The following is a 19329-nucleotide window of genomic DNA, read 5'->3' as shown; positions in this document are numbered from 1 at the left end:
TGCTGACTGGCGGTGTGATTTGAGCAAGTCCTTCGGCTCGTCTGGACCTCAGTTTATTGATAGTAAACTGGCATTTACTCAAGATGACCTCTGAGGTCCATTCTTGCTGGAGGCTTTTGTGTTACTTTCTGGGAGAAGTGATGGGAGATTCTGGGGAGAAGCAAAACCTCTTTGGGGGACTACAAAGATGAGTTCTGTGTGCCTTCTGACCTCTAGGAATTCACAGTCAGGCAAGGAAGGCAGCTGGTAACACACATGAAATAAGAACACAAGCTAGCAGGCAATATTTTGTGTGCCTCTCCCATAAGAACAAATAAATGCCCACAGCAGGCCAGTGAGATAGGTACTCCCTTTACCCTGCATTGCTAATGAGAAAAATGAGGCACAGAGAGGTTAAGTTACTTGTCAGAAGTCACACTGCTAATGAATGGACAGACCAAATTTTGCTCCAAAGTCTGTGACACTCACCACTAAATACAGCGCCTCTGGGGAAAGTCTCTTTCCGCTGGTCACCACTGTAAGGAGCAGTAAGTGGTGCAGTTCCTGCCTGGCATCCTTTCCCCATCAGCACCACACCTTGTTCAGCCCTGTGCCCTGTGCCCAACACAGCACCAACATGTCGACGCTCAGCAAGCACTTGCTGCATGGACGGAGCTCCCTCTGGGCCAGATGCCCTTCTCCCACCCTTGGACGTCAGCATCTGGGTGCCTGGACTCTGTTTCCCCAGGGTCTGCGCTTCCCCATGGAGCACAGGCCGGGAGGGCATCACGTGCTCACCTGCCCTCTCTCCCCAGAACCCTGATGGGTTCCGACATTTCCCGGACAGTTGCTGGGTGGTGATAATGAACAGTGTAGCGTGGAAATTGGCCTTAGCAGGAGGGGGCTGATGTGTGCATGTGCGAGTAAAGAGCATTTGGCTATGGACACCTTCAGCCCCGCAAGTTCTACATGAGGAGATCCCTGGCTTCCCTCCCCTTGCCTCCCCTCCTAGCTGGTCAGCCTGTCCCCTCCGTGGGCTCCCAAACGCTGCTGTCCATCACTACTGACATCTACCTGAAGAGGGTGAGGAGACTAGAGGTCTGTATCCCCCTTTCCCACTCTGCTCCCCAGAATCCTTTCCAAAACCCTGGCCATCTTCCTGCCTGCATCCAAAGGGTAAGAGAGTGCAGGTAGGTCTTTCCCCTCCCTCCAATATGGTCACCACCTGTTGCCTCTTGGTGGTGGCCTCCTTAGAAGGCCAGTTCCAGACATTTTCTGAGAAATACTTTCTTCCCAAATCCCTGTGGGATTCTGAGGGAAAAAGAGAAGACAACAGGTTCTGATCCTCCTTCTCAGAGTGAGGTAATTTGCTTCTCAACATGCAGGGGCATGGACCATCCTTGTAACACCATCCTTGAAAACTCCTAAGAAGGAGGGATGCAAACTCCTTTCAGGGCCACGTGGAGCTCCTTCCACAAGCCGCTGGGCCCCCGCGGCGCCCACCCGCGGGCAGCCGTGTGCTGCAGGGCGTGGGGAGGGAGGGAGCGCTTCAGGACGTACTTAGCAGGCACTGCCTGACTCTAGCGGCACTAATGGATTCTGTTATCTCCCTGGGCCCCTTGTTTGCAGATAGGCAAAGCGGAAGGAGGTGGCAGGTTAAAAATACTCTGTTGGCAAAGAGGCTTAGGTGGGGGCTGTGCTCTGGGAATTAGAGAGATGAGGGGCCGCTGGGACAGGAAGTCAGCAACGGCACCAAAGGTGCTGCCCTCGGCCTCTCTTTTGCCTTCAACTTGAACTTGCCATGACGTTCAACTTGAATTTGCAAAGGACTGTGGAGGTGAAGAGATTCATTTTGCCTGTTTTATAAGGTCTGCCCAGCTGTATATTGGGTAGGACAACTTGCTGTCACCTAGCCCTTCCCTACTTGGGGTGCTTACGCTCTGATTCATTTTGCAGCGTGCATTGTCTTATGCAGGAAAAGGAACCAGGTCCTGAACTGGGAGGGGATAATAACACCCTGCATTTATAGAATGTTTTTATTGCTTCTGAAGTGTTTCCACACACAATACCTCATTGCAGCCTCACAACATGCCTGTGAGGTGAGAATTATTATCCCAATTTTATAAATGGGGGAACGAGGCTCTGAGAGTTTATGAGACTTGCCTAAGGTAACACATCTAGGAAGTGGCAGATGCGGACTTGATCTGATTTCCTGCCCAGGGTTCATCTTGCGTGCTCTAGTCTCTCAAATTATTTTGCTCCTCCTATCCTCCTACCAGAGGGAAACCTGTGGTGCTCTTCCCAACAGCCCAGTGCAAACTCTCATTCAGTTTCATGTGTCTTAAAAGCCCACAGGCCCAGCCGCCTCTACGAAGTCCAGGGCTGGTGTAGCACTAGGCTGGTCTCAGGGCCATTGGTCCCATTACCTCAGGACCTGAAGGGGGCTGCAGTTGTGGCCTCCCTTTTTTCAGCTCAGAGCTGCAGAGCCCTTGGATGGAGAGGTGTTCCCACACTTTCAGGTGAGACTGCATCCCCTCTGTGGGCCAGGGCATCTGGCTCTCATGTTTTCGACCAAAGAGAAAAGATGTTTGACAGCTTTCGCTGGCAAACTCATTCAGTGCCTACTGTACTCCTCCCTCCTGCTCAGGAAGGGCCCCCTGAAGTTTGACTTCTCTCTCCAGTGGAGGGCTACTTATTCTGTGCAGATAAACTGAGGGTTAGTTCCCAGGAGAGGGCAGCACCCACCTCCAATGGTCCAGGGAGACTGGACTCTGAAAAGGGACCCCATCCCCACCACGTTAGGTAAGGGAAGATTCTATTTCCCACATTTAATATATAGTGTGGAAAGAAATCAACCCCAAACAGCAAGATTTTGGGAGAGAGAAAAGGAATCTCAGTTGATTGGGAACTCCCCAATAGCAGTCACCTTCATTCTGCTCCCAGCCACACCTCCTCCCGGTGAGGTCTCTGGCTTAGGTAGCTGCCCCCAGAGCTGCTATTAGGCTGGTTGGAAGTAAAGCAGCCCAATGGTCAGCACCGCCTTAGCCTTTAGCAGGCTCGGCCCACTGAATAGGAGCAGAGATTCTAAAAGACGAAGAAGACGTGACCACAGACCTGCAGGGACTTCCTGAAGATCTCAAGGACTGAACGCATCACTTCAAATACTGCTTGAATGCCCACTGTGCCAAATACAGTGCTAGGAGCAGAGAGTTGACTGAGATCAGGGGCTCACCCCCAGCAGCTGTACCGGGAGGGAGGGGGTGCGACAGATCACCTCAAGGCTAAAGGACAAATGCACGTGGAGTGATTTGGAAAAAGTTTGGAAGATCAAAAGAAGGAGAGATAAAGTTCATAGGGTTGGCGGTGAGGAAGGGAAGCTACGCAAATGTGCTGAGCAGCACAGCACAGTCATAGATTGGCCAAGAACACAAAATGAGGGCTTCGTGCACTGACATGATAATTAACAGGAAAAGAAAAGGCAGGAAGGGGGCATGGCGTTGGAGGGGGGTGGGGGACACACGCTGGCAGGGACTTGGGAGAAAGGGTCTCTCTCCTTTCAGTTTCTAAGTGGACGGGTCCCTCACCTTGGGCTTCACTCCCCCATGTCTTACCTGGCTCTCCCACAGCGCTCCTCACCTGCAAACCTCTCAGCTCCTAGCACAGTGGGATTCTTGCAGCTCAGCACCTGCGTCTGCACCTGGGGCTATAGAGCAGGAGAGGGAGTTCCCAAAATAGAGAGTGGTGCTTGGGGCTCCGTGGGAATGTCAGCGTGCTGATTCCCTAGGTCGCTGGGGACTGGCATCAACTAGACAAAGGAAATCCATGTGTAATTTCCAAGCTTCACTTGCGGCAGGGCTGAGTTCTCATCCCTTTGCTCACTAAATCTATGACCTGAGCTTTTAGCGAGAGCTGCCCTGACTGTTGCGATTTCACGGAGCTTCTGGAAGAAAAGGGCTCAGAGGATGAGAGGAGCAGGACACCAGGACAGTATCTGGGGTCCTGTCTCCCACACCCCCTCACAGCAAAGTGAGTGGCTAATGCATTCATTAACTGAGGAGTTTTGAATGTACTCCATTACACCTCACTGTCCGCAGATGCGATTCTCTTGAGGAGCCATAATATACTCAGCACACACTATTTAATTAAACACCAACGCATGTGTCCCCTGCCCAGCGTTGGGATGCATATTTACTTGGGTTAATGAGAACTGGAATGGCCTTACTGATGAGATGCCCACTGACATAGCAGGGGAGAGGCACCTACCACCTGGAATGGAGGTGCAGATGCCCAGTCCCCATCTCTTCTTGCCTCCTGAAAGGCATCTCAGGACCCCTGATGGAAGCTTCTCCACAGACCATAGACCACATCAGCTTCCCGCATCTCTAATGTGAGTCAGCCAGAGCAGCCGCACGTGGCGCATAATGACTATGTTTTTGCTTAATACAAATTGTGGTTATTTAGCAGCCCAAATACCAATTCCCTACTGAGATCCCCGTAGTTGAAACTCCACACACATACACAGACTTGGCAGACACAAACACCAGCACCTGTGTGCTGCCCTGCCCCACCCCCCAACCCATCACAGAATTATTGTCTGGCTTTGGGGGCCTGGCATTATTAATCCTGAGACGGGTGACAAAGTGAACTTGCTCTATGGATGCAGCTTGGCGGAATCAAAAGGGGAGAGCTTCAGAGTCGGAAGGTATGGGTTCAAATATTGGTGTTGCAACTTAGCGGCTAGGAAACCCCAGGCAAGTGACTTAAACCTTTGGAGCCTTGGTTTTCCTATATGAAAAGTAGGCACAGTGACACCTATGTGTCAGGTGAGGACTGAAAGGGATCATTTATGAGAAGCGTCAGTTCTTCTCTCGCTCTCCTTTCCCCGCTTCCTACCTAGCTGTGTCTGCATGGGGAGTGGAGACATCTGTCCAGGGGAAGGCACTGCGCTGTGGGGATGGACCAGCGCCTGACATGCAGATTTCAGTTGACAGCTACTCATGTGAATTTCAAACATTGTTTAAACTCACTGGAATGCACCAGGCTCTTATCTGCTTTATTCACTGATGTATCCCTAACCCCCAGAATAGTGACCAATATATAGTAGATGCTCAGGAAATACTAATAAATAAGTGAATGACATACTTTCTCTTATTTGATCCTCCTGACAACTCCATGTGTGCAGTAAATTGCCATGTTTTGCAGAAGGATGAACAGGTCTGGGAGGTTGAGCGCCTTGCCCCGGGAGTGACGGCGAGCCTGGGCCTAACAACTCAGGGGACGGACTCAAGGATCCTTCGGGTACCTTCGGCAGGTTCTAAATGCTTGGGGAGTTTCTAACTTTATGAACAAGGGAAAATAAGAAAGATGATCCATGTGCGTGATTTTTAAGAGTGGCAGGCACCGCTCCCGACAGGGCGAATGGGCCCCAACGCAGTTCTGAATTGGCCACTGTGGCCAGGTTATGGGGTCCTGGTAAGTCCCAGTTTTAACCAGGACAGGGCCGGGGAAAGAGGACTTGTCAGCGGACATAAAAGGTGGGACTCAGTGAAGCAGAAAGTTGTACTCCTCCAAGATCGAGGAGTCTGGATTCCACCCCCATATGCATTTCAAAAGACACGACGCCTCTTCAGCGGATCTCTACCAGGCTGATCATCAGCCCATCCTGCATGCTGTAGAGTGAACTCCTTAGAGAGGGTCGTGATGGTCCTCACTGAGGCCTGCCAATGCTTCCACACCAAGTTACTGGATGTGGAACAGCTGGGCTGGGGTAAAGGCCGGCCCCGCCCTCCGCTATGCTCCCCTGCAGGTTGCAGAGAGAGTGGGAGGAAAGAAGCAGCTGACCTTTGGGAGCCATGGGCAGACGGGAGTGACAGGCCACACGCTCCAGACCTAGACAGGACACATACGAAAAGACTGATAAACAAGTGCAGATTAATGGAGTGACGGCAAGACGCAGGGAGTGTTCAGAAGGGTTACACATGATCAGAGAAGCTTGGACCATGTGCTGGTAAAACTTCCACTCATCACGAATATTTCCCTGTCTCCCACGGTGGACTGGATTTTGCACAGACCCACCCCCAGGGTACTTGGAGGAGTACAACTGGTGTCTCATCTTACAGTACATTTTGGGTGCCTCTGGTTCTGTCTGGAAAGAAGCCAGAGCCCCTCTCCTAAAATACAGTGATTTTTTAAAAACCTCTGAAGGGGCTTGGTATCTTTTGAAATAAATATGGGGGTGGGATCTAGACACCTCGAACCTGGAGCAGTGCAACCTTCCGCTTGTGGGCAAGCAGGCAAAGGACTTGGAGCACCGAGGAGTCAGAGAGTCTCGGACTTGGACTTGGAGATTATATTGGGGTTCACAGGAGCTGAACCTGGAGAAGCCCAGGGAAATGGAAGCCCCAGGTTAGGAGCAGAGCTGGGGTGACATGAGAGGAAGAACATGTTCAACAGGTGAGAAAGGGGACTTCAGTTAGCCAAGGACAGAACACAGCCCACGATGCAGAGAAAACTGGGCTCTAGCCCTGGTTTGGGCACAAATTAGGTGTGGCTTTGAGCAAGTGCCCTTTCCAGTCTCCACTTTCTCTACCCAAAAATGAAGGGCTTAGGCTGGATGAACTTAAAAATCTTTACTATTTTTTAAAATTCTGAAACTCCAGATTTACTGCTTCCTCCCCAAAGGTCTGGACTTTTCCGGTCACCGCCAACCACGGAAACCAGGATCTCCAAAGACTTTTCCAGCTCGGTGTGGGGTGCCCTATGCATCCCTCATCAGCTATTCCCCACCTCCTCTCACTCCCCAGCCCCCCTTCATTTCCCCAAATGCAGATGGCTTTGTTTTCCAACCCTGATAGATGCTGACAGGTATATTGTCTCAGCATCACCAGACTGCCAGAGGCTGCTTAAGTCAAATGATTTTCTTTCCCCTAATAACTTGGAGGATTTTTTTTTTTCTCTTAAAAGGCAAAAAAAAAAAAAAAAGTCTTTTTTTTTTTTAATGCCTCTTTTTTACCTTAAAGAGACAGAGTGTCATTTATCTTTCTCTTCAGCCCAAAGTCAAATGAAAGGAAAGTTAAACAAAGACCAGCCTGCCTTGGAGCAGTCATTTGTGACTGGAGGCTGGGAGAACGGGAATGGGCCTTGGGGACCATATCCAGGGACTGGTGATTGACAGGCCGAGGGGAGGCGGGGGCGGGCGGGGTCTGAACTGCAGCCTGGGGGAGCCACGTAGCCACCCACAGAGGCAGGGGAGCCGGCAGCCCCGTGGGGTTGGATGCCTGCCAGTTGGGGAGTAAGGGGCTGGCCTGGAGGCAAGAGCTATCTGTGGGGGTGCTCATAAGGGGCTAGTTCAGCCAAGCACAGGAAGAAGATGGAACAAATCTGGTATGGTCAAAGTCAAATAGGCTTCCCGATATGACTCCATGTCCCCCAAATTATTCTGGTCTTTGGAATAGGCCTAAGTGCTGAGGAAAATTGCCTTTCACCCCATAATCTGTATTGTTTTTAATTAACACGATTGGGTGATCTGCCAACTAACCAGTTCTTTAAGTTCCTCCTGAGTGATAAATATCCTGGCAGTAAAACGATAAATAAAATACAGTCCTTGTTCTCATGAATCCCAGATCTAATGAACAGGACAAGACAGGGAAAGAAAAATAACAGGGAACAATGCCAGTAAGCAAATGCACGACACAGATGATGGTCAGGCCAGGAATTAATCAGTCAGGGTTGAGGAGGGAAGGCTTCCTGGAAGGGGTGTCCTTCCCAGTGGTGCTGTAACGAGTGGTACCATCAGTCAAGGGCTGCTCTCTGACTGCAAGATGCAACCAAGTTAAAGGCAACAGATTTAAAGGCAAGTAGGTAAGTTTGTTTAGTGCTTGACAAAGTTGGAAAGAGGCAAACTGTGCATATCGAAGAAGAGTGGTGGTGGTGATGGAAGCTGGGGGGCAGCCATGCCTTGGCAATGTTGCTCTTGAGCTTAAAGGTCTGGTAAGATTTAAGTCTGCAGGGAATGGAAGGGAGTGCTTTCAGTCAGACTTAACGGCGATCCTAATCCTAATCACAGCTACCTGTTATTGAATACTTACTATGGCCAAACACTATTCGAAATGCTTTATAGCATCATCTCGCTGAATCTTCAAAATAAAATTCTGAGGTAGTTCCCCATTTTAGAGGTCAGCAAACTGAGGCAACTGAGAGTGTAAGAAACTTGCCAAAATACCTCATCTGCTCTCTAAACTTTGATTTCTTTAACTATTACATGACAACAATAGCACCTACCTAACAGGTTATATGGTGAGGATTAAATAGGAAGGAAAGTACTCAGCACAGTGCCTGATGCATAGTAGATGCTCAATAAATATTAGCATTAGCATGATGAGCAGTTGCCCTAAGGGAGAGATGCACGTTATGTATGCAGACCTATGCAAAATGTGAAAGCTTCTGTTTTGGGCCTCTGTTAATGCAAGGAGTCACATTTTTTTTGGCTGGGGAGGTATAATTGGCAAGGTAGGTGGGATCATATTATGAAAGGCCTGGGATGCCTGGATTCTGCCTTTGTGAAAGGGTATGTTCTGTTCTTCCTTCTATTTCTGGCTCTCTATTTAGCCACTGCCCGAAAAACAACTCCTAAGTACCTGCAACTTAACTGCAGCCCCCTCTTCTTCCATTTCAGATGCCTGTGCCAGCTCGATATGCCCACAGCACTGCCCACGTTTGCAGGTGACACCCAGGCTTCCCAAGGGTCTGATTCAGCCTGGGAAGGTTGAGCAGAGCACATGCCCTGACACTTATCTCACCACTGGGAAGCTGGGCTTCTGACTTCTGGGGTAGCAACTGTTACATTCCCCATTCCCTGCAGACTTAAAAGAAGCCAAGAAAGCTGTCTATTGTTCCTAAAAGATCTTGGAGGGCAGGGAATGGGGAATGGAGGCTATGGACAGAGTTCACAGCTAGGAGGAACGACTAACAGCTGGTGACCCTGAGTAAATCCGTGCCCTTTCTGGGCTGGAGCTGCCTCACAGCACACCTGAAGGCAGTGGAGGGCAGTGGTTGAGGGTGAAGCCCAGAGTATTTCTTACTTGGTTTGACTCCTGGCTGTACCCCTGAAAAGCTGCATGACCTGGGTTGGTGCAGGATTATGATTAATACATATGTAGCCCTTAGAACATAACCAGGCACAGGAAACATTAGATGAATTTACCAGTATTACTAGGCACTAAGGGTGTTGGATGAGGGAGCCTTTCTACAGGCTTTAAAGTCTGTGGTTCTATTTCCCTGCAGTGTGAGCACCAGCTAGATTCAGACTTAACTAGCATTTGCTGAGCACTTACTACATGTGGATCTATTATTACATCTAATCCTCAAAACAAGTCCTGTGAGTCTTGTGTTATTATGCTCATTAAGAAATGAGAAAATCAAAGCTCAAAGAATTTAAGTGAAATTTTCGAGGTCCAACAGCTAGCTCAGGGCAGAGGCAGGATTCACACACGGCTCTGCCTGTCCTCTCCTCACTCTACCTGCCATGGGACAAAGGATGGGTCCTTTGGAACCAGGCTGTCACACCTGGCCGAGATTTTGGACTGAGGCTCTGGTTCCAGGCAGATCCAGTTCTGGGCCTAAGTTTGTGTGCTGAGCCCGCCTCCAGGGTGGGTAGATTTGCCAAGGAAAGCGTTACCAGCTGAACCAGCTTTAGCCGGCCATACTGGGGCTGAGATGGAGGGGAACTAAAATTAATCCTCTCATTACAGGCCTGACCTGCTATACCGAAGCGGGAAGCCGCGGATCAGCAACTGCTGCTACCGTCTGCTTGGCATCCGTTCCCTCCATCCTGCCTGGGAAAGCTACCGCGGCACCGTGATGCTGAGATGCAAGGCGAGTACGTGCACGTGCGGGCAGGCACACACTCCTGCAGGGACCTAATTAGGGGCCTGAGGATGCAGATCCTTGGGAAGAAAAGGTTAATGGAATGATGAGTCTTCTCCCTTAGGCCAAGCACCCTCTGAGGAGGGTACTGGGGTCACAGGCCAGAGTTCGAAGTCACGATGAGGTTGATTTGTGCAAACGTGTCCAGGGCTTGTCTGATAATGGAGGGGCCCTGCCCGCTGATTGGCCTGAGCTCCTGTCAGTGAGAGGGGCTAACGGGTATAGGAAGGGGGCGGCGCAGGGACCTGGTAAGGCCTGGCAGCCTAGGGTTGGGTATGGGGCTGGGCGGTAGGGGAGAATGCATTCTTGTTCTATTCTTGCAGGGCACCCGGGGGGTAGGCAGAGAGAAACACAGACGGTAGAGTCATAAGGAGACTCAGCGGGTGGGGGTGGGAGGAGGGAAGGGCTGCTGAGGGAGGGAGGAAGGTGCTGCCAAACTCTCCGGACAGTCATCAGCCAGATGTGGGGACCATATGGAGGAGACGGTCTGGAGGTGGTGGGGGAGGCGGAGAAGAGAACCAAATGAGGGGAGGATGGCTGCGAAGGGCATCAGAGGCAGGGAGAGAAGGCAGCTCGCCTGACCGGCCCATCCCGCGATGCCATCAGAGAAGTGGGACGTGTTCCTCTTAAGCTGGGTAGTAAGCCAAGACTTTGGGATTGCCACGCGGTCCTGCTGAAGGCTCTGCCCAGCTCTCTGCTTTAAGTCTCCACAGTACAACCCTTGCCCACAGCAGCTCTATGGCCTCTCTTCTTTTTTACACATTCGGGTTCACTGCTGCGAAGTGACCACATTCCCAAGAAGGAAGGGGTGGACACAGGAGAAATCCCCTCAAGGAATGAGTTGGTATTTCCTGGTTTTCCCAATGCAAGGAAAATTGGATTTGGCCCCTGCTGATCTGACACCTCCCAGGTATTGGGAACCCCAGGACAGGCCAATAGCTGTCTTTGGGAGGACTGAGTCAGCTGGGAGCATCTGTGGTTGGTACTTTGTGCAGGGGCAACTCTGCGTGAGCTCCTAGACCCCTCAGGAAACAGAACTGGACAGCAGGTCCATCGGCCGTCCAACAGTGAGCAGACCGGCTGATGCTGCAGAGACCTTTGGGAGCAGGTAGCTGGTGAACAAGTGGAGCTCCGGGAGGCCCTGTGCTAGAAGAGGACTGGGAAACTGGGCTGAGGGAGAACAGGAACGCAGGCTAAGGGGAGGGGGCGGGAGGACGAGGATGCGGTAGGTCAGGAGCAAAGTGGGGTCTTCCATCCCAGTCCACCCATCCTGGCTCATCACGTGACACTGAAATGTGGACTCCAGTGTAGAACCCAGCCAGTTGCCGGGCAAGTGGAGCCATTCCTTCTGCAAGGTGGCGCTTCCTTACGCTCCCACTGGATCCTTTGCAGGGCTGGTGTGTCTGCCACCCTGGAGTCCTCTGAATGGGAACAGAAAGGCTGTAGCATCCAAGAAGGAAAGGAGAGAGGCTACCTGGCCCGAGGGAAGACAAAGAGGGAAAATGACCTCTGAAAGATCCTATTAGGGTGGACAAAGGCTAAGTTTGCTTGTGTCCCTTAAAATTCTGGGCAGCCCCGTGAGGTCTACATTTTCCTGCTTGGTTCTGTCCTCTGCTGGGAGGTCTGGGGCCAGCTGGCTCCACATGAGTAGTCACTGCTCTCCTGGGGAATGGGCTGGAAATCTGGAAAGGTTATCCACAGTCCCAGAGGGGATAGGAGCTCCAACCTGAGGCCAGGGGCAGAGGTCAGGCTTGAGAAAGTGTGTAAGAAAGGCAGTCTTCCTAAGAGAATACCAAAGAAAACCTGAGGGCCCGAGACAGAAGACCCTACAGTTCAAAAGATAGTTAAAAGGTGTCTAGGGAGTCATTGGGATGGTTATAGGGTTGGACACGGTCGGTACCCCGTTGAGTGGTATCTTGGGCTTTATTTGAAGTGAATTGATGGATGACTCAATTCTATTCCTTTCTGAAGAACCAGCCTTATCTACCTTCCTTCTGCCTCATATTTGTTTAGTGTTTTACAGTTTACAAAATGCTTTCAAAGTCAGATTAGATTTAAGGTCACAAAAAATCTGTTGCATAAATCTGTGGACCCACTGCCATTTCACAGGTAAGGAAGTAGAGGTCAGAGGATGTTGCTTCTGGCATTAGTTCCCCCCAGCATTTCCATTAGTTGATAAGAGCGGGTTAGATAGACCTGGAAAAGCCTTTTAAAGAGGTGAGCAAAGCAGAGGGGGTCTAAATGGGACTACCTCTGAGGGCTGTCAATTTCCATGGTGTGGATAGGAGGGAGGGCTGTGAGCACAATAGTTCTCGCATTCTGCATGTATCCAAGCAAGCGTACCATTAGCTCCCAGAGCAGGAACCTTGGGCAATCCAAGCATGGGCTTTGAGGCTACGTAACACCACGACTTGGGGTCATGGAGAATAAGACCCAAATGCCTTGGGGTTATGGAAAGTAAGACCCAAAGATGATGAGTGGACAAGGTCAGAATTTGGTGATACCAGTTGGAAAAACCTTGAGTTATCTTTCACAGTTACACATCTGACTATGCCCCTGACTTGTTCAAAGTCTTTAAATAGCTCCTCTTTGGTTACCAAAGTCCAACCCTTGCGCATGCCATTCAAGGCTGCTTACCTACTGTCCCCAGGCTGCCTCTCCAGGGGCTTGCCCTCTCAACCTCCTCCTTCCTCTGCATGCCCTGGGCTCCTTGAGGGCTGAGTCACCCACAGCCCCTACACCTGTTGTGCCCAAGCACAGTGTCTCTGCACAGACTCTTCTGGCTGCTGAGAGGGTGGCCTTTAGCCTTTTCTCCAGCCCAAACTCCTTATGTTTTTAAGCTGAGCTTGAATGCCCACTCTTCTTTGATGCCTTCCCCAACTTTCCCAGGCTGAGTTGTTTATTCTCTCTCCTGTAGGTCCACAGCACTTGGTACATATTTCTGTCTTGGTACCTGTCCTATGGCATTTGATTTGTTAATACAAGGCAAAATGTGGCATTCATCTTTGTATTCTTCTTACCTAAGTCAGAGTCCAGCATACTGCATAACTTAAAACAAAAATTCGGTGAGTTAAGGACTGGCTAGGAGTACAGATTCTGGAACCACACTGCCTGGTTTGAATCCCAGCTCTGCTTCTAACTAACCGTGTAACCTTCGCTTCTCTGGGCCTTTGTTGCCTTGTTTATAAAATGGGGACAATAATTATAGATACTTCATAAGATCATTATGAGGACTAAGAGTTAATACATGCAAAGTTGCATAGGACAGTGGCATTTAATAAGCACTACCTAAGTGTTTTTACTGTAATTATTATTGTCTTTTGAATGAATGAAGAAACCATGTGGGATTAGCAAGCTGGTCACATTTTTCCTAGTGACCTTGGAAGAACTCACAAGGAGTGTGACGTGGGATAGGGGTAGAAACCAAGTTCTGATGAAGTGAAGCAGGGAATTAGAGCCAGCAGAAGCCTATTCAGTGGGCTGTAGAAGTAGACCAGTGGTTCCCAAATTGGGTCCCCGACCAGCAGCTCAGCCCCATCTGGAACTTGTCAGAAATGCAAATTCTCAGGCCCCACTCCAGCCTGGTGCTGGAATCACAGGCTCTGGGGTGGGCCCAGCAGTGTGCATTTCAACAAGCAAGCGCTCAGGGGATTCTGGTGCTCAGGTTTGAGAACCTCTGGGCTAGCCTTTGCCTGTCTCTCATTATCTAGGGGTAGTGTGCCCTCCTCTTATTCTCTGGGTATAGCCCTGGGATTTCAAACCTGCTCTTGGGAAACAGCTTGGGGTCTCTGCCAGGCAGTAGGTGCGCACCAAATGTCAGCGTCTATCCTTCTCCCTCTTTTTCCTGCAGAGATGTGGGACTACAGAGATGAAAGAGAGAAACACATGCTCCTGAGCACTGCTTTTCAAGGAGAATCCTGAGCTCCTCGTAGCGGAGGGGAGGGGAGACTACCACATGGTATTGTGGGAGCCTGGCTTTGAGCATTCATGTGCACAATGTGCAGGCTGGGTGCCCTGTCTCAAGGGTGTGGGGACAGTGTCACAGGGACATTGTCACTCTGCTGAGCCTGAAGCTCAGCCAGAGGAACAGGTGGGGAAGAACGAGGCAGGAGAGCTGGCTGGGACCCAGCGCTCCTGACAAAGGTTTACACAGTGAGTCAGGCTGGCCCCAGCCTCCCCCTGAAGAAGGCCTGAAATGCCAAATGAAGGAATAAATCTTACGGGGGTGGGGATGAGGGTGTTGCCTGCCTCTGCCTTCTCTCCAAGGGGTCCCTATGTGTGAGAGCTAGCAGCACTCCCTTCCCTCCCGCTGCACCTGGGCCCGGGGCCCCCTGACTGGGAACCCAATTTTAAGGGTACTGAATAAGGCACAAAGCAAACACCTGCATCCATGAGGATGGGAGGAGAAGGGGAGTTCAACGGACTCACCCCTTAAATATACTCGACTTAGGATAATTTAGAGCAGTGGTTTGCAACGTGTGGTCCCCGAGCAAATGTACCTCCTCATCTGGGAATTTGCAAATTCAGCATCGGGGAATTGCACATTTTTCAGGCCCCACCCCATATCCATGAAATCTGAAACCCTGGGGGTGAGGCCCAGCAATCTGCATTGTGAGCAGCTCTCCGGGTGATTCTGAAGCATATCCAATACAGAGAACCACTGGTTAGAGTAGGAGCTGAAGGCTTTTTCTTGTTTGGAAGAAGAAGGACATATGCTACCCCATAGCCAGGGGGGGCCTCTCCTTTGCCCGGGCATCTAACCATGCCACACAGCACCCCTCCAAAGAGGAAGGCATGTTGGGCCATGGCCGGGAAAGTCTGTGGAGACAGGAGAGGGGGAGAAGCCCTGTGGGTGGCAAGGGTGTGGGGGAGAGGCTGCTGCAAGTCATTTTCTTTTAACATGAAAGCCCAGAGGAGGCCTAAACCTCCCCACCATTGAAACTGGTAAATTACAGGATGATGATGGTGATATTACCAATAATGATGATAATAGCACCAATAATGTGAGGTCAGACAGGCACTTCCCCATCTTCGGTCAAGGGGTGAGGTTGCAGCTTTGGTTCATTTGCTTCTGCTTTAGAGGAAAACCTGGATCCCAGCCAGCTCCATTTCCATGCCAGGGGAACGCCCCAGGTCCTAGCCCTGGTCCTCCATCCCTCCAGTCAGTCAGCTCCCCCCTCCTGGTACAGGGGTCTGCCCTGTGTCTGGGCAGGTGAGGGGCTGGAGAGACAGTCAGAAGGCAGGTAGCCCCTGCTTCCACCCTCACTAGACCATCCCAGGGGACGGTCTGCAGACTGGATGTCAGCCCTGGGGTCAGGAGACAGCCCCGAGGAAGGCACATGGAGAGGTCCACCCGCACGCTGCCTGTACTGAGCACACGTGCGCCCCGTGCCCTGCTGGCCTCTGCGTTTCTCAGGCAAGGCGCACAGAGGAACTGGAGGCAGAAACCATGAGGTCGGGGTAGGAGGCTTCTGCAAATCCATGAATGCTTTGAGCTAGTTTCCCTTAGAGCTGGTTTTCACCCCCATCCCCTTGCCCAGAGAAACAAGACACAGGGGAGATTCAGAATCTCCAGGAGAGGAAAGGTCACCTGGTAGCACTCTCCTGCAATGACCTCACCGCCCACCCAACTCATCTTTCTTACTCTTGAAGATTTCCCAGGATGAAATATTTCCCTAAATGCTACAGCGTTTCTAGCAGGATCAAAGGGAACAACCCAAGACCGAAGCCCTCCATCTTTTCCCTCTTGCCACCGGCCGCCCCGCCCCCACACCTTCGGGCTTCAAACACAGGAGGAAATTAGCACAAGGCCGCCTGTCATCGCCCGCAGTGACTTGTGAACATGTGCTGGGCTTGTTTCTTCTCCACTACAAGAGGTTTGGGGCATCTCACTGGGGGCTTGTATTTTTTTTTTTTTTTTTAAGAACTGTGTGTATGTTAAAGTCATTAAGGTTTGAAAAGGGGCTGGTGGGTAGGGGAGTAAAGGCCATTATATGGGAAGAGAAGAAAAATGACCTGTCTTCAGGCTGTCAACAGAGGAAACGCCTCTGTATCGGGCAGTGGGAGAGGGGCCTGGGTCGGGGGCCTGAGTGGGCACCTCTGTGCCTGGATGGCTGGATGGGGTGAGAAGGCAGAGAAGGGGGCTCATCACTCAGTCCCTGCGGTGGCCACAGCAGTGGCCACAGCTGCCTGGACTTTCACTACGTATGTGTGACAGAGCCACCAACAGAGAAGGCAGCTGGGAAACAAAGCCGAGCTGAAAGAACTCACATGGATAGAACACCTCCTACGTATCAGGCACCACACTGTACACGCTGCCTCTACTTGGACGTGAATCCACATGGGCTGCGGAGGCACTACTGATATCCCCATTTTATGGGTAAGGAAACTGTGAGCCACAGTGGCGAAGTACGTGGCCCGAAGTCACAGAGCAAACAAGTGGTGGAAAGCACGGAAATGCAGGCCCCCTGGCACCATGGCCTGATCTCTGGGGACTCTGTTCTGGTTAAGACCAGCTCACTGTATGGGGTTCCTGTACCCCAGGAGTGTTTCCTGCCACTGCCCCCCACCCCAAGGCAGCCAGAGAGCTGGGGCAGAAGACACCTAAGCCGGGAGGGGTGGAGGGTGGAAAAGAGGGTGGGGGCACCGGGAGAAAGGGCTGCAAATGCATGGCCCTGGCCAGGTGAGGCTTTTGGTGCCTCCCTTCGGCCCAGGTCTGAGAAGGGATGATGGGGGCTGGCTCCCCTGGAATGCCAACTCCCAGTTACCCAAGCCCCCCCACAATGGCATTCACTCAGCAGGAAAACCCTAGCCTCCAGGCCCTGGGCCTGTGACCTCTTCCTTAATCTGCCTGCACAGGAGACAGGTCTGCACGTGTGGTTTGACTTGGAAACGTGGCTGTGTTGAGGGCTGCAAGGAATGCCACAGAAGCTCCATCCTGGCTGGGGCTCTGAGGCGCCCACACACCCGCCTGACTGCATCTTTCTCATCCTCAGCAGCCCCTTCAAGGAGACGCTGTGGCTTTCCCTGGCACTCCTGCCACCTCCTTGGGCCGAGAGGAATGGTGGCAGGAAGGGTACAGGGCGAGGTTGTGATGGTTCCCAGTCCCTCCCCGACAAAGCCGGACCCTGAGGCCTGGTTCCCCAGAGCACAGGCTCCAAACCACCGCTCAAGTGACAGCGCTTGTTTTCCTTGTTAGGGAAGTTCTGGAAGGATGAAAGTCCAACTCCCCTGCCGGCTCCACAGGCCTCCTTTGCCAAAACACACTGTGAAATGACCCCTGACCTCCACCTCATACTTTCTCTGCTCCGCCTCCCGTCAGCCTGGTTTGCTTCTGTCCTCCCTGGAGAGGGGTCGACAGCTCAGTGACTTAGGTGCAGAGGTCAGAAGTCAGTGAGGGGCTGGGAGGGGAATTTCACCCCTGCTCTTTGGCAAGATGCCCTCCGCCTACAGCCCACCTCCTCCCACCATCTGTAGACCAGGTCCAGGAGACCTTGAAAAACAGGGATGGGGATGTGAGGACAGGAAGTGGTGGTGTACAGATAGCAGGAGGAGAACACATATTTTTTAATCATGCCCCAAACAGTAACTCTCAAGATGCAAATGCACCCCTCCAACGGTATTTGTAAATTTTGTTAGGGAACAAAATGCTACATTCCTAAGAACTCAGCTGATTGATAAAGTTCTTTCTGTGATCTCACTGCAACTCCTCCTTGCTCTAGCTGCTACAAACGAAAGCTAATGTACCTAGTGTCTGTCCTCTGTCTCCCACCACAGTCTGTGCCAACTAGCTCAGTGCCCAGCTCAGCTCAGCTCAGCTCCGAAGTGCAGAACTTGAGAGTCAGTGAGTGACTCAAACTCACACAGGGAGATGAGGATGTTTCTTTTCCTTGAGAAATAGGAACAACCAAAAAAAAAAAAAAAAAAAAAAAATCAAGAGGATTTTACTGTAATTCCATAGCTATTAAAAGTTCCTTGCTCAGCCCACACGAGTGGATTTTTTTTTTGGAAACGACATTCATGGAATGTTAGCTCTAGAAGACCTTAAGATGCAACATCCTCATTTTGCAGATAGGGAAACTGAGGCATATCTACCATCCTCCTGTGGGCTGGTAGCAAACGAAGGGCTCTTCTGCTGTCTTGTGCAATTATGAGAAGGAAAAGGGGCTTGAAGATCTGCCTTACAGCTGAGCACAGCTAAGGAGGGGTTTGCATCCAGGGAGGTGCTGCTCAGCCTGTCTCTGAGGAGAATCTGCGGCCTTGTGGTCTGGCTGCCCCTGGGCTGGGGGAGCCAGCAGAGGCCAAGGGGCCCGGTGCAGAAGAAGGAGTCCTTTCCTCCCCGCTGGGTTTTCTCCACATGTGGAATCCAGCTGGGGCTGCCCACCTCCTGGCCCAGAAAGGGCTTTGCCTCCTTCCTGGAGGCACCCGGAGGAACTGGGAAGGTTGCGGTCGGGGACGAAGGTGGAATTTATTCAGCCTGGGACAGGGAGTGAAAGCTCTTCTGGGGCTCCCTCCCCCCTCCAGGGGGGAGGTCAGAAGAAAGGTCACAGCTGGCCTGCCAAGGTATGGGAGCGGCACATGTGTTCTTGTGTGCATGGGAAGGGGAGGGGCGCAGGCAGCCTGTTGGACGACCAGACAGGGAGAAGTCACTGATGGCTTATAAACCAGACAAGGTTCATCCTGAATCCGGAGGGAGGGCAGCAAGAGCCCTATGAAGTCACTTTCTTGAATGTCACTAACATTTCATTCCAGCCTTCCTCTGTCTTGCCGTCTCTTTCTTCTTCTTTTGCCTTAACCTTCCTCCACAGGCAATGGGGAGCAGAGGGCACCGGAAAAGAGGTCTGCAGGGCCTCTTTGACTCTGCTGACCATCAGCAGCCAAGAGCTGCTGCTGACAGAAAAGAACTGAAGGGGCAGGGATGCAGGCAGCAGATGTCTGCAGCTGCAGCACCACGCTGCCTCGTGCCTGCGGCCCCTGCCCCTTGGGGTCCCCTGTGGGGATGGAGAGCCAGGCCCAGGGGCAGTGGAGGGCCAGGTGGCTCTCAGCAATGAGCCTGGGCCCCTCTCCTGCTCGCTGCAACCCCCACCCCCACCTCGCTTCTTTTGCCCAGGGAACTGATCATAGAAAAAGATCTGTCTGGTGCTTTAGGCTGAGAATCAGCTCCCTCTGGGGCAGATGGAAAATAAACCCCCCTGGGGCATCTTACAAAACCGCCCCCTTTGCAAGTAGGACTGAGAAATGGAGGATTGTCCTTTAGATTCTTCTAACAGTGTCCTAGGCTTCCAAGTAAGTTGTATCTACTCCATATTCTAGAACTTCACCACCCAGTACAGTGGCCACTAGCCTCATGTTGCTATTTAATTTTAAATTAATTAAGCAAAATCAGAAATTCAGTTTTTTAGGCACACAAACATATTTTAGTCTCTT

At 51.5% G+C, this 19329-nt stretch overlaps 1 protein-coding gene across 3 annotated transcripts in view; it reads right to left on the bottom strand.

Annotated features, from left to right (window-relative positions):
* The window catches only part of PLXNA2 (plexin A2), a 207878-nt gene that overhangs the window by 134114 nt on the left and 54435 nt on the right, over positions 1 to 19329 (bottom strand). Inside the window, exon 4 of one of the 3 annotated variants that reach the window (XM_036912408.2) lies at positions 4631 to 5868. The exons of the other annotated variants lie outside the window; for them this stretch is intronic. Within the exon in view, the coding sequence (XP_036768303.2) occupies positions 5770 to 5868 (99 nt within the window). The 3' untranslated portion in view covers positions 4631 to 5769. Of the gene's footprint in view, positions 1 to 4630; positions 5869 to 19329 lie in introns of those variants that run through there. 3 annotated transcript variants of the gene reach the window in all.

This window comes from Manis pentadactyla, chromosome 9 (assembly GCF_030020395.1).
Source record: "Manis pentadactyla isolate mManPen7 chromosome 9, mManPen7.hap1, whole genome shotgun sequence".
NCBI lineage: Eukaryota > Metazoa > Chordata > Mammalia > Pholidota > Manidae > Manis > Manis pentadactyla.
Note: the sequence above shows the minus strand (reverse complement) of the source record. Positions and strands in the feature narration are given on the sequence as shown.